At 40.6% G+C, this 12678-nt stretch overlaps 1 protein-coding gene across 4 annotated transcripts; it reads left to right on the forward strand.

The window, feature by feature from the left end:
- The first annotated feature begins 134 nt into the window (after positions 1–134).
- On the forward strand, positions 135–12336 carry mpp4b (MAGUK p55 scaffold protein 4b). 4 transcript variants are annotated; one of them, XM_044110223.1, is made up of 23 exons: positions 135–1591; positions 2257–2301; positions 3146–3256; positions 3334–3455; positions 3543–3620; positions 3696–3779; positions 4670–4801; positions 6876–6957; positions 7376–7461; positions 7600–7674; positions 7756–7952; positions 8780–8838; positions 8938–8955; positions 9038–9079; positions 9186–9206; positions 9341–9355; positions 9524–9565; positions 10160–10333; positions 10449–10529; positions 10624–10717; positions 10802–10910; positions 11000–11134; positions 11755–12336. In XM_044110223.1, the coding sequence occupies exons 3-23, from the start codon at positions 3199–3201 to the stop codon at positions 11944–11946; spliced, it is 1896 nt and encodes a 631-aa protein (XP_043966158.1). In that variant the 5' UTR covers positions 135–1591; positions 2257–2301; positions 3146–3198; the 3' UTR covers positions 11947–12336. The 4 variants fall into 4 exon arrangements, with proteins under 4 accessions (XP_043966158.1, XP_043966157.1, XP_043966159.1 ...); XM_044110222.1 differs by having other exon boundaries at positions 135–2301; XM_044110224.1 differs by lacking the exon at positions 2257–2301.
- Positions 12337–12678: the final 342 nt, after the last annotated feature.

The raw sequence follows: 12678 nt of genomic DNA on the forward strand, positions 1-12678 counted from the left end.
TGAAGGGGAGATTAATTAATGCTAAAACCAAATTGATAAATGAGAAATTGGGGAAAAAAAAAAAATAAATAAATAAAAATAAAAATATATATATATATATATATATATATATATATATATATATATATATATATATATATATATATACACAAAACTGAGCTGCTTTAACTGAGTCTTGATCAAATTAAAATAATTTGACTTTTTTTTAATGGAGGACTATTGGACCCCAGACTGAAGTGATTTTGTGAAACGTTAAGGAGGTTTAACTTGTGCATTGTTTTTATTTTTTTCCTTCTAGACAATCTGAGCCTAGATGCCATTCATACCTGAACAGTACCAGACTTTAAACCCATAGCGCTGTAAAAATCAAAACGCCTCAAAAACCTTGTCATCTGAATTATCTTTGGGTATAAATTATGAATGTAGGAAGTTTGTAATTCCAAAAGAAAGAAAAAAAATCTACATAAATCATCAGGTGACGTGTCAGTCATTCTGCTCCAGCTGTTAATGCAGACTTTTCTCATTCATACTTGTGCATCGTGTCACTTCTTCCAGTGTGGAAAAACCGATTTAAGGGAGGATTCTTTAATAAAATACAACATATCACAATTTGAGGAGTGAAAAAAACACCACATGATGAGATGAAATTGCCTGGGTGTGTAGAAAAAAAACAACCGAAACAAAGAAACGTTCATTTATTTGGGTCATTCCAACGGTTGCCTGTGTCTAAAACGATTTACTTAAGCTGAAGTTGCGCATGAAAACTGACTGCCAAACTGACTGTACATCATGCTTTTGTTTGTAAAAAAAAAAAAAAAGAAGGAAAAAAAAGTTTCTGTAGAGTCGGTGTGTTTTTTTTGTTTTTTTTTCTTGCTGATCTTTTTACATGCTGTCAAATATGCTGAACTTTTAAACAAAACAAAAAAATGTCAAATATTCAGGTTTTTTTTTCTTATTTGTTGTTTCAACAATTAAACAAATTATATAAGCTAAAATAACCTGGAAAAAAAAAGAAGTATTTTTTTAAAAACCTATCCAAACTAGCTTTTTCCTGTATAAGTTACAGTACAGATATTGACAAGTTGGACTTGATGAGCACAAATAAACCCGCCTAAATTAGGTTTTACTTAGAGAATCAAAGCAGGGAACAAATTAGCTTTGGCTCCAACTCCTGAAGTGTATTAGCAGATTTTGTTTTCTTCTTTTCTGTAATTACTCCTCTGATGTTGCATCAAGTCTTGCTCTTATCCCTTAAGGGGGAAACATTTGCTTCCTTATCCCAGAGCTTCTCCTGGCTACCGCTTACAGCTGAAATGGTTAAGAAGATTTGGCAGCTCAGCAGGAACTAGCCAGCCAGCCGGTGAGGGAGGAACCGGCCTCCGGGGGCCCAGAGGCAGGCGGCTCACTTGCCCAGGATTAAGTGGGATCGAGAGAGATTACAGCCCTCTCTCTCTCTCTCGTGTTTCCCCCTGTTGCTCGATGAAAGCGTAGGACTCTGTCCACTCTCAGGGGAATATATTTTCTCAACAAACTGATTTATAGTTTTCTCTTCGATTGGAGGACGGCGTGGAAGAGGACTTGGATACCTCAGGTAAGACATGATGTTGGATAGTTGAAGAAGGAAGAGTTGGTGGAAGGCCGCAGGGCAGTGGTTACCCCCTTTACTGGCTCCACCTACTTTCACAACACTTTACCGACCGATCTATCATCCTAAGTGAGCTTCACTTTTCAGGACAGTCGGACCTGTTGACGCGGTAACATCTCCCTAAAGTTGATTCTTGGAGTTGTGGCTGCCCATTGTGCAAATCTAGTTTGCTTTCTCTGGATTTCTGATGAACTCTGGTGTGTCGTTCGTCAGTCAGAGATTATCATCCGTTTCCAGATCACTGATGTCATAAAGCGTGCCATTAACATTTGACCTTATTCATACTGGCAGAGCTGGAACTACATGCTCCTGCTTCATCACACTGCCGGCCTACACTATGGATTGCTCCCTTTTTTTAAAGTAGACAAACTTACAGATTTTTGAAATATTCTAAATCTGCTGCCTTGTTAAAATTAACTTAATTCTGTATTGTGCATGCCTAAAATACACTTTAAATGGTAGTGATGCTATCAGGGCCACCAGTGGAGGGGGCTGTGGTGCCGTTTTGAGGCCACATTAATAAACTGTGGCATCAGTAAGGAGTAATATTTGAATGAATTGTCCACGTTAACATTTACCAAATTGACAAATGTTTTTTTGTGTTTGTTTAGATTTTGGAATACTGTTTCCAAACTGGTGACTGCTTAGGGTTCGTTGTAAGTTATCATATTGTTCACGTCTAGCAAATGATTTATGCCTAACTCAATATTTGTTGCTAACTTCGGTTTTGTCCGTCCTTTTTCTGTACACCCTTGTCCCTAATGGGGTGTCAGTTTTGTTTTTAATTGATTTTAGAGCTGCAATCATGTGGAGTTCCTCAAGGCTCCATCTTTGGGCCACTTATGATAAGAATTATGATATGGATTTCTCAATTATAGGTAGTTAGGCTTGTGTCTGGGCTAACAATTTTGAAAAACAGCCTTTAAAAACGTGTTCAAAGACAAAAAAACCGCACTTATCAAAGCTTAAATGTCAAGTTTTCAGTCACACATTTGAGCTGAGAACCCATTTGTAAGAGTTTTCAAAGACATGTCTGAATAATGCTTTATCAAAATCATAATATTACTAGGGCTTCAATCACATGTGGAGTTCCTCAAAACTTTGTTCTTGAGACCTCTTTTTTTGTATATAAGGATGGCTTAAAACTGCAGGGAATGTTCAAAACATTTCTTGTATTCTTTTATTATTTTGCAAATTTGAATTTAATTATTCTAACAATAACTTTGGCATTAGGGTTATGTCAATTTCTTTTCCATTTTGTACATCTTCCTTTCAGAGCTACAACACATTACAAACTGTAAATGGGACAATTTTGAAGGTGCACTATAGTGCGATGTCATGTACCACATCCATTTTAAAAAAAAAGAGATAGCTTAACACACATTCTGTCTAAATCAACATTTTATTATATATAAAAAAAAAGGACTTGACCATATATTACAGAAAAGTAAAATAACACGGATCAAAGAAGCTCTCTGATTTACATCCATTAATCCTCAGGTTTACCGTCTGTCCTGGTGATCAACCAACAGGTGGTCGGGGGTCCAGGGATCATGAGGCAGGCGGTGGAGGCTCAGGTCGTAACTCCGCCCTTTGAGCTTGGAGAGCAAGGTGAAGCAGAGGCCTGGCCTACTGGTTTAATCTGTTGTGCGGTTTGGCGGTCTGATGCGACGGTTTCTCCGCTGCAGGCCTGCGGCAGATCCTGTCGGACGTGATCGAGGAGGTGAGACGCTCTGTTAGTCAGGACATTGATGGAGCAGAGGTCCTCCACAGTCTGCTGACCGCGTCCTGGCTGCAGTCGCTGCTTAAGGTTGGAAAACAGACATTTCTATCTTCACCTTTTCAATTAGCAAAAGTTTTCTTGTAATATTTTAGGCTATTTTTATGCTATTTTCAGGTGTACGAATGTCTTCAAAGGCATCTGACAGACTGCCCAACTCCAGCTCTGGATTTTGCTTCAGGACTCTCGCTTCAGGTTTGTTATGCAGTCGTTTTAGGACAGTCGGCGTGTACCTTTCTCACGTTGAACATGTATTCTGTTCGGGTGTAGTTGCTGGTAGACATCAGATCGCTCCCGTACTGTTCTGAAGAAGCCAAAGAGTTGTACCATCTCCTCCGACAGCCGCACATGCAGGTGAGATTATTCAGATTTGTTGTTAGGATGTAGAAATGACAAAAAAAGACAACAGATGTTTCAACAGTCCTGTAGTTTCTATCCATGTTATCAAAAATAAATAAATAAATATAAAAAAGGGACTCAAAAGTGGAGCCTTGAGGAACTCCACATATAATTGCAGCCCTAGGAATTTGATTAATTATTGTTTAGACATCGGAAAAGTTCCTGTAAACTGATACTATCTCTGTGTATTAAAAACATTGAATCAAAGTATTAAGTTAATCAAATATTAGGATTTTGTCAGCTATTAATATGCAACCTACACCCGTAAAGTTGAATCACAAAGATCAGATGGAGTAGGTAGGAAAAGGTTGAAAATTGCACCGTTGTGTGTTTATTTAAGGCACTTTAATGAAAACATAATAAAGACAATGTGTCATTTTTTTCCGGTTAGCTTGTATTCATTTTTTTCAAAACCATAATGAGACTTTAAGGCTCAACAGCTCTCAAATTTAAGTTGGTTGCGTCTTTTTTCCTCAACAACTTTTTTCCGTTAGAAAAAAAACGCCTTGAGCAGGTTCTTGCTGTATTATATGTTTTCAGTGAAATGCCAATTTTCTTCCACTAGTACCTCATAAAAGATTATATATTTTAGCAAGTTTTGACTTGAAAATCTCATTTATGCAGTTCACTGTGCACTTCAAAACAACGTTGAAGTCTGGTGGCCTCTGTGGGAAAGTGCTAGACTTGCGTACTAGTCAACAAATATCAACTGAAAAATATTTACGTCGCTTTAGTTATTGATTGGAAACTACGTAAATAGTTGGCGATAAAGTGAATTTCCCTGGTAAAATCTTGAAAATGTTTAGGATTTTCTATTTATTGATTGATTTATTTTTGTCGTTCAGGCTCTTCTCTCGGCTCACGACACCGTGGCCCAGAAGGACTACGAGCCGGTGCTGCCGCCGATGCCGGACGAGCTGCCGGACGATGAGGAGGCCACCAGAATCGTCTGCCTGGTCAAGAACAAGCAGCCTCTGGTGAGCTGCTCGTTTAAAAGTCACTCCTCTGAAAAATGTCAAATCCAATCTGTTGAATTAAGTCAACTTTAAAACATATGATTAGTATTTATTTGGACTATTCTGTAGTTTTAACCTGACTCTGTTATGATAAATACACTAAACTAATACTAAGGTTTAGTAAATATATTTTTATTGTATTTATTACATTTTGGAGATCTGAACCTTTAGTCAGGCCACATTTAAATCTCATTTACAGCATTATATTGCATTTAGATGGTACGAAAAGATTGTATAAAAGATTTTGGTGATTCAAAGACTTATTGAAGTCTTTGATTAGTTTCCTAAATAATCTAACTAAATTTCTATGAGAGAAAACGAGTTTTGTTTATTGGGAAAACACAGAGCTAGTATAATATGTTATTACAGTTTGTTATGTCAGACAGAAACTGAAAATCTGTCCACAGCTCTTTGTGGAACGTCACAATTATACTTGCTCTGCATATCAGATACATTCTGTGCTTTCAATTCTTTATAGCCACTAACCATCCAACAAAATCTGTTATATTGCAATTTTTACACTTTTGTAATTTTCTGTTTGGTGAAGAAGTTGTTGACATATATATATTTTTTTAAAAACAAGGGAAAAAACCCCAGCATATTTTCAGTGACTGTGTTGTGTCGCAGCTTTGCGGGCTGAGTGGTACGTCCCATGCTTGTAGAAGAAGGTGTCGATCCGGGACAGGAAGTGCCTGGAGCGTTCACAGCGACGAGACATTTGGAGCTCAAAGCCCTGCTCCGGAGCACCTGCGGCGTTTCTCGTGTTGCGAGGTCCGTCGGACCTGCTGCCACCCGGCTGAGCTGCCTTGCCGCCCCGCGGGGGTCCGACCGCACCTGCTCACCTGCACGCCTCGACACGAAGTGAGCTATCGCAAGCAGACCATTCACTGCAGCGTCTGTTACACCGATCTGGAGCAAAAGTTGAACCAGTCGGCACCGTCCGTCTGCAACCCTGTTGGGTTTGGTAAGAAAAGACGCTTCCAGGGATGATGCCTTGAAAACTCACCACTGCTCCGCCTTCATCCATCATCCATCCATCTATTCATTGCCATACGGATTAATATTTTGTCTGTTTTCTCTGGGGATCACCCTTTTAAAGAGTCGGGACCATTCACCTGTGCTCCATATCCTCCCTGGCTTGGCGTACCATGCTACCTCAACAAAGGCACCTACCTTCATCCAGACTTGCCTCAGAAGCTTCGCGCCCAAAGCCCTTGCGTCCGCACAGCTCCCCCGAGCCCCATGCAGCCTCGCCGGGTGCTGGAGGACACATCCATGGAGATGTCCAATCAGGAGAGCCTGGACAAGTTGAGGATGACGGTACAACAAGCAGCCAGCTCAATGGAAAGCAGCAGTAAAGACATCAGAGTCCTGGGAGAGAGGATGGTAGCCGCAACAGATCGAATGACCGAGACGGTGCAGTCTTTGGTCCTCCTCACTCAGGTGGTGGACCGGCTGCAAACGCTCCTCACAACCACCAGGACAGATATAAAGATTTCACACGCAGAGCAGTCCGGATGTTCCTCCTCGTCCAGCGCCAGCTCTCTGGATGCTCCCTCCACCTCAACGGGCCCTTCTCCTATCACCGCAAATCACCAAGGACCCCCACTCACCACCGTCAAAACAGGAAGACGTAGCCCCGGTGATCCAGACGTCTCTATTGGCTTACTTACAAACGGTGAACTAGAACTCACGAAGACGGCTGACAATGTGAAGGGATGTCACACCAGCCAGAGGAGGAAGAAGAAGAAGAAGAGGAAGAAACCCACCTGAGTGACGATAAAGGGGTTATTAACAGTGAGCGTTTTTTTGTTGGTTTTTTTTTTGGATCGCTATGCCTCCAATAATTTTTCCGAGCTACATTTGAGAATTGAAAGAATGTCCTCTCCTTTTGTGCCCTTGTTTCATTCTTGTCTTTACAAATTCATCCACTTCCTCCTGTCCCTTCATGACCTTCAGCAGACGTCATCAGCATCCCAGTCACGCCGTTTGTTCAACCTCCACGCTTGACTATGTGTTTTGTTTTCTGTTTCAGGGAGCGACCATAAAGAGAAACGACATCACGGGAGAGATTTTCGTGGCTCGTGTTATTCACGGAGGGCTGGCCGATCGAAGTGGTGAGACACTTTATAGGGAACAATGCAGTGAGGGCAAAATTACAACATAAACACTGTGAAGTTATAAAGAAAATGGCATCCTGCTGTCCAAAGACCTACCTATTCATCTCTGACTCCATCCTGCAGTGATTCAACAAATACTTCAACTATTCCGAAAGAGTCTGAGTGTCTGAAACCTTTTTTTTCTTAAACATTTGCCCCCTTGAATTGCTCCTCAAAGGCTATTTATTTTAGTAAATCAACAGGCTTTCATGTTCTGCAGATAAGCGTCGCGTTTATTTTAGCAAAGAAACCTCAAACCAGTTCACTAAGCTCTTGTGTTTTGTTTTTGTTTTAAGAAAAAGTAACCAAATAACTTTTAAGAATATCTGTCAACTAAATCCTCAGGTTTAGTTTGAACTTGTTTCTCTGTACGCAGGCCTGCTTCATGCAGGAGACAGGATTATAGAGGTGAATGGTTTTCCTGTGGACGGAATGGAGCCTGAGCAAGTTATCCAAGTGGTGGTGGGTTGACTGCGAGTAGAAGTTAAATCGGTTATTTCTATCATTTAATATCCTTCATGCTTACTGTGAGATGTTGTAGGCTTAACTGGATAAAAAGGGTATAATAAAGTTATTGTTTGTTTAATCACATCCAATCAGCAAGCTCGGTCACATGGCACCATCATGTTTAAGGTCATTCCCATCACAGAGAGGCCGATCCACAACCAGACCATGGTGAGTCTTCCACCACACTTCTGTAATTTCTTTGTTTTAGACATAAAACATTAAAAAAACGAGTGTAAATCCTTTGCTCAGCTCTACGTCCGGGCCATGACCGACTACAGCCCTCAGCAGGACCCTACCATCCCGTGCGCTGACGCCGGGATGAGCTTCAAGAAAGGCGACATCTTGGAGATTGTGGACCAGACCGACGCCCTCTGGTGGCAAGCCAAGAAGCTGCCCGGCAGCTCGGCCTGTGCCGGACTCATACCTTCCACTAACCTGCTCAAACGGTGAGTCTGAACCCAACTCTCTGCATCTTCTTCATGAAAATGTTTTAAACCTAGATCTAGATCAGTCTGGAGGAGCTCCATGGAGGATTATGAGGGATGTTCTGCTTTGAATAAGCTGTATTTTCATCCTGAACTCTTTGGAAGATCTGGTTTCTCTTTAAAACTCTCCCTCAGTCCTAAAGGGAGGGAAACAGGCTCAGTCCTAGTGGGCTCGCACTCACCCTGTGTGCTCTTTCACAAGCTTTTTTTTGTTTTCTTGGTTTCAGTAACTGACAGGCTGACGGGATACCCGCTGAGAAATCCTTTAGTCTCCCATGGCAACCTTCCCCAGTCAGCTCCTTCTGACTAGCCAGCAGCAATTAGCAATTGAGCATCCGCTGAGCTTATTATACGAGCTGCTTCTCCGTGAAATGCTGGTAAAAGCTTTGCTAAAGGGTTAATAGAGGAGCGATGTTGTGATGACTTCTTGAAGGCGGAGTTTCAGGAAAAGCAGGTGTTTCTTAAAGAGACAGATTCCCAATTTCAAGGTGCAAAAACATCTAAACCTTTCAGGTACAAAAAGAAGTGATCCTGGTATTATTCTTTGGGCTACTTTACCAAAAATCTGTCAGTTAAATGCAATCTTAGAAAAAAAATGTACACTGTTAGCTTGGACGCCTTTAGCAACAATAGTTTTTTTTTGTGTTTTTTTTTTTAAATAGAACTGTTTCTCATCTGGAATGTTGTGCTTTATATGTGCAAGACTTTTTTTTTTCTTTAGAAAACTGATTAAATTTGTATCTTGGAAAAAATCAAGAACTTTCCCCTGAACTGTGTTCCTGCTACAGGAAGCAGAGGGAGTTCTGGTGGTCCCAGCCGTACCAACCACACGTCTGCATGCAAATCTGTGAGTGACCTGCTCTTGATTTTTGCTGTTGCCATCTATACAATCGTCCATATGAACTCACAGATTGGTTTTATGTGTTGCACTCCATGCTTCCTGCAGTGAGCACCGTCGACGAAGGTAAATGGAAGTTGCGTTCAGATTTCCGTTGAGTTATTTTTTTCAAAAACTCCTTCCACATCTTTCATTTATTTCTTCACAGAGGAGGATTTGATGGCCATTGATGAGAGATGTGTGGAAGCAGGTATGATTTACTTCAGATGTACCATCACATATTTTTATTTTTTTTTTTACTTTTTTGCTTCTTTTGTACTTAATTCTGTGTGTGTGTATTTTTTGGGTCAAAACAGATGAGGAGGCATTTGAATCTGGTAGGTAAGTTTTTAATAATTTTTTTTTTTTGGGGGGGCCTGAAATCGACGACTCAATCTGTTTTCCTGCCCTTCATGGAAAACCTTTTATTTTTTTTTCAATCCTTTCTGATTCCTGATGCGCAAAACGTCAGAGGAGCTCAGAGAAGGTGAAGCTGTTTTGTTTTTTTTATCTTTGAATTAATTTGAGAGAAGGAAAGCTCAATAGATGTCAGCCTCTGTATCATGTTTACAGTCATAATTTCTCTATCCATTAGGATTTCACTTAATCAATAAGTTTGCTAAATGTTCCTTCTATGCTCTTTTCTCCCCATCAGAGGAGGATGACTTCAGCAGCAACATTGAAGGAGTTTACTTGGGTAACTACTGACCTCAAAGCAATTGTTTAGTAGAGTGCACATTAAATACTTCAATGTGCATTTCGCATAATTTGTATGAATTTCCATTAGAGCAATCAAGAGTCGGTGAATGTATTTATTGGGGGCAAAAGCCCCACAAAATAACTTGCATATGGTGTTTTTTTGTTTTTGTCTATTCCAGAAAATGAATTAGTTGGAGTGTAAATGTAATAGTGAGTTTGTGCAGGCCTTTATAAGCGTGATGTATAGGTTTTATAACTTATACAAATTTTCTATGTAGACCTGCAGAAAATTAGAATCATCTTAACATTTGCTAGGAAAGAATTTTATTATATCAGTTATCTGCTTTTTGTTGCTGTGTGATACAGCTTGGCATCTCCCCTCCATAAGCCCCCTTTGTCCTTGAAACTTAGTGACGCCCCCTGCTTTGACGTGATGCTTACATGACGAAAACGGCACGCATAATTAACACGTGAACTATATCTTAACAGCGCTTCTACAGCGTGTAAAATGTGTGTCCACTGCGCCTTCTGTTAAGGTGCATAAAGCATCTGTAAAGGTTGGCCTCTGAAGTCCTTTGTTTTTAACCATCAGCGGGGTTCAGGCGCAGCATCCGTCTGTGTCGGCGGCGTTCCCAGTGCACAACTCAGCCTTCCTCCCTCATCCGCTGTCCCAGCAACTGCAGCAGCGTCCTGAATAACCCTTATGAGGAGGTGGTCCGGTACCAACGCCACCCAGAGGACACGCATCGCGTCATTGCCCTCATAGGTACAGAAGTAAAACTTTGGTTTGATGTCTGTACAATCAGGAGTAGCATGCAGTTTGATTTCAGAATATCATGGGTCTGGATAAAGAAAGACTTTGTCTTGTTCTTGTTCCTCAGGTTCATCTGGTGTAGGTGTGAATGAACTCCGGCGGCGCTTGATCGAGATGAACTCAAACATCTTCCAGGGAGCTATACCTCGTACGTGTAAAGCCTTCAGAGTCACAACAGTATTATGAACCATCATTGATTTAGCTAGGAGAAGTCATATATTTAGTTTTCCCTCTTCCACTAGACACAACAAGAAGTCCAAGAGGGTACGAGGAATCCGGGAGAGAATATTACTTCACCAGCCGAGAGATCTTTGATCACATGATCTCCAATAATCGGTAACGCCGCTGTCTGTCATGCTTTTAAATGCCTTCAAATAAATTGTGACGTTGTAATTTAACGCTGCTTTTTTTTTTATATAGGTTTCTGGAGTTTGGCGAGTACAAAGGTAACCTTTATGGAACTAGCGTTGATGCTGTGAAAGACGTTTTAAACAGCGGAAAGATCTGTGTCGTTGACATAGAGCCAAACGTAAGCCTCGAAAGTCTCGCCACGCACCCGCTTTAGAGGCAGAACTGATGACGTAGAGTAAAACGAATGCACTTTGCCACATTGTTTAGGTTGTTCAGGCAGTGAGGACTCATGAGCTGAGAGCGTACATTATCTATGTGAAGCCCCCGCCTCTGGAGCGCCTCAGGGAGACGAGACAGGACTCGTACATCACCACCAACTACTACGTCAACCGTCCATTCAAAGTATGCTCTCTGATGGCCAGGTTTCATTGTTTACATCTAGTTTCTCTTAGTTACAGACAGTAGTAGGATGAGTAGCAGGTGTAAGATGGTGTCACTAGTGAACCAGCACAAGGTCTTACAGGGTCAACTTCAAAATGGCTCCGAAATGAAGAGTTTTGAAAGAGGAGACCAAAGTAGAGATGTTTGACCGAACATCAGCGTCGGCACAAAGATTTCATGCCAACTGTCAAATACAATGACAGAAAATGACTATTTAGAGTTTTTTCTGCTGCTGTGTGTTTAGTGGTTTTGGCATGATGTGTACCCCAAGGAACTCTACTGGAGCCACTTCTTTTTTTCCCACCTTAGCTGTGTTAATTATTCATTTATATAATACAATCCAAACTTTTTGCAATTTTTTGAGATTCCAAAAAAAAAAATTGCCATCCTAATGTATGCTCTATATCACTCAACTCAGTTGATGCTGAACTTAAAAGCTGAACAACAGAGTGATTAAATAGGTCAGACAAAAATATAAGCTAAAGATTTGAGCATCAATTGTTATTTACCGGTATTTATTTTTTTTATGCATGTCCAAAAGGCTTCAAGCTGAAATCCAATCTGACTTTGATTCTCAACAGGATGAAGACTTCCACGAGATGGAGGAGTCGGCCCGGAAGATGGAGGCCCAGTACTGGCAGTTCTTTGATCAGGTGATCGTCAACGATGAGCTGCAGGACTCCTGTGTCCAGCTGCTGACCGCCGTCAGGAAGGCACAGGATGAACCACAGTGGGTCCCCGCCTGCTGGATCCGACCCACGGCCGAATCATGAGAGAGAGGGATTAGAGCACTCTTCGCCGGGAAGACACAAACGTTGAAATGCAAAATCCTTGCCTGGATGTTTGAGGGTAGGCAAGCCAGGAAATATGTAAATCCTTTGAACTGTATGTATGTGTGGAAAGCTTGTTCTGGTCTTTAAATCTCTTTAAATCCCAGAGGAGGACACAAAGCCCAAAGAAATCCCATAAAGTGTCACAATTTCTTCTTTTTTTAAACCCTGCTCAACGTAGCTGTTTACTTAGATGTGCTCTGTGTACTGGATTGGAAGGTGTTTAGATTAAAATAAATCCATTTTGTACCTTGAATGCAGCTCCCTTTTCAATAAAGAAAAAAAAAACACACACAAAACTGATTTGTGTGGGATTTTTTTTTAAGACCAGAAATGTACTCACAAACTTGAAATACTTTTTTTTTTCTAAATGTTTGCAATATAGAAATAAAATGTTTTGGCTTTTGCTCTCGTTTTTGTGTGTTTTCGTGACAAAAAAAAAAGAAATTTAAAATAGAAGCTGAATGGGTTCACGTTATTTTGAAAGGGTAGTATTATATATGTTTCAGGCTGACATTTTATAGCTCAGCCAAGTAACTGAGCTATGTGTAATAAGTTGTTAAAAATGCCTGATGTGTCAAATACGACTTAGAAATTTGACTTCGTATTTTAATAAATCAACGTAAAAAAAAAAAAAGCTTTCTAAAATAAAATGTTATATAACTGCAACTTGAG

Source organism: Gambusia affinis, linkage group LG24 (genome assembly GCF_019740435.1).
Source record: "Gambusia affinis linkage group LG24, SWU_Gaff_1.0, whole genome shotgun sequence".
NCBI classification, from domain to species: domain Eukaryota; kingdom Metazoa; phylum Chordata; class Actinopteri; order Cyprinodontiformes; family Poeciliidae; genus Gambusia; species Gambusia affinis.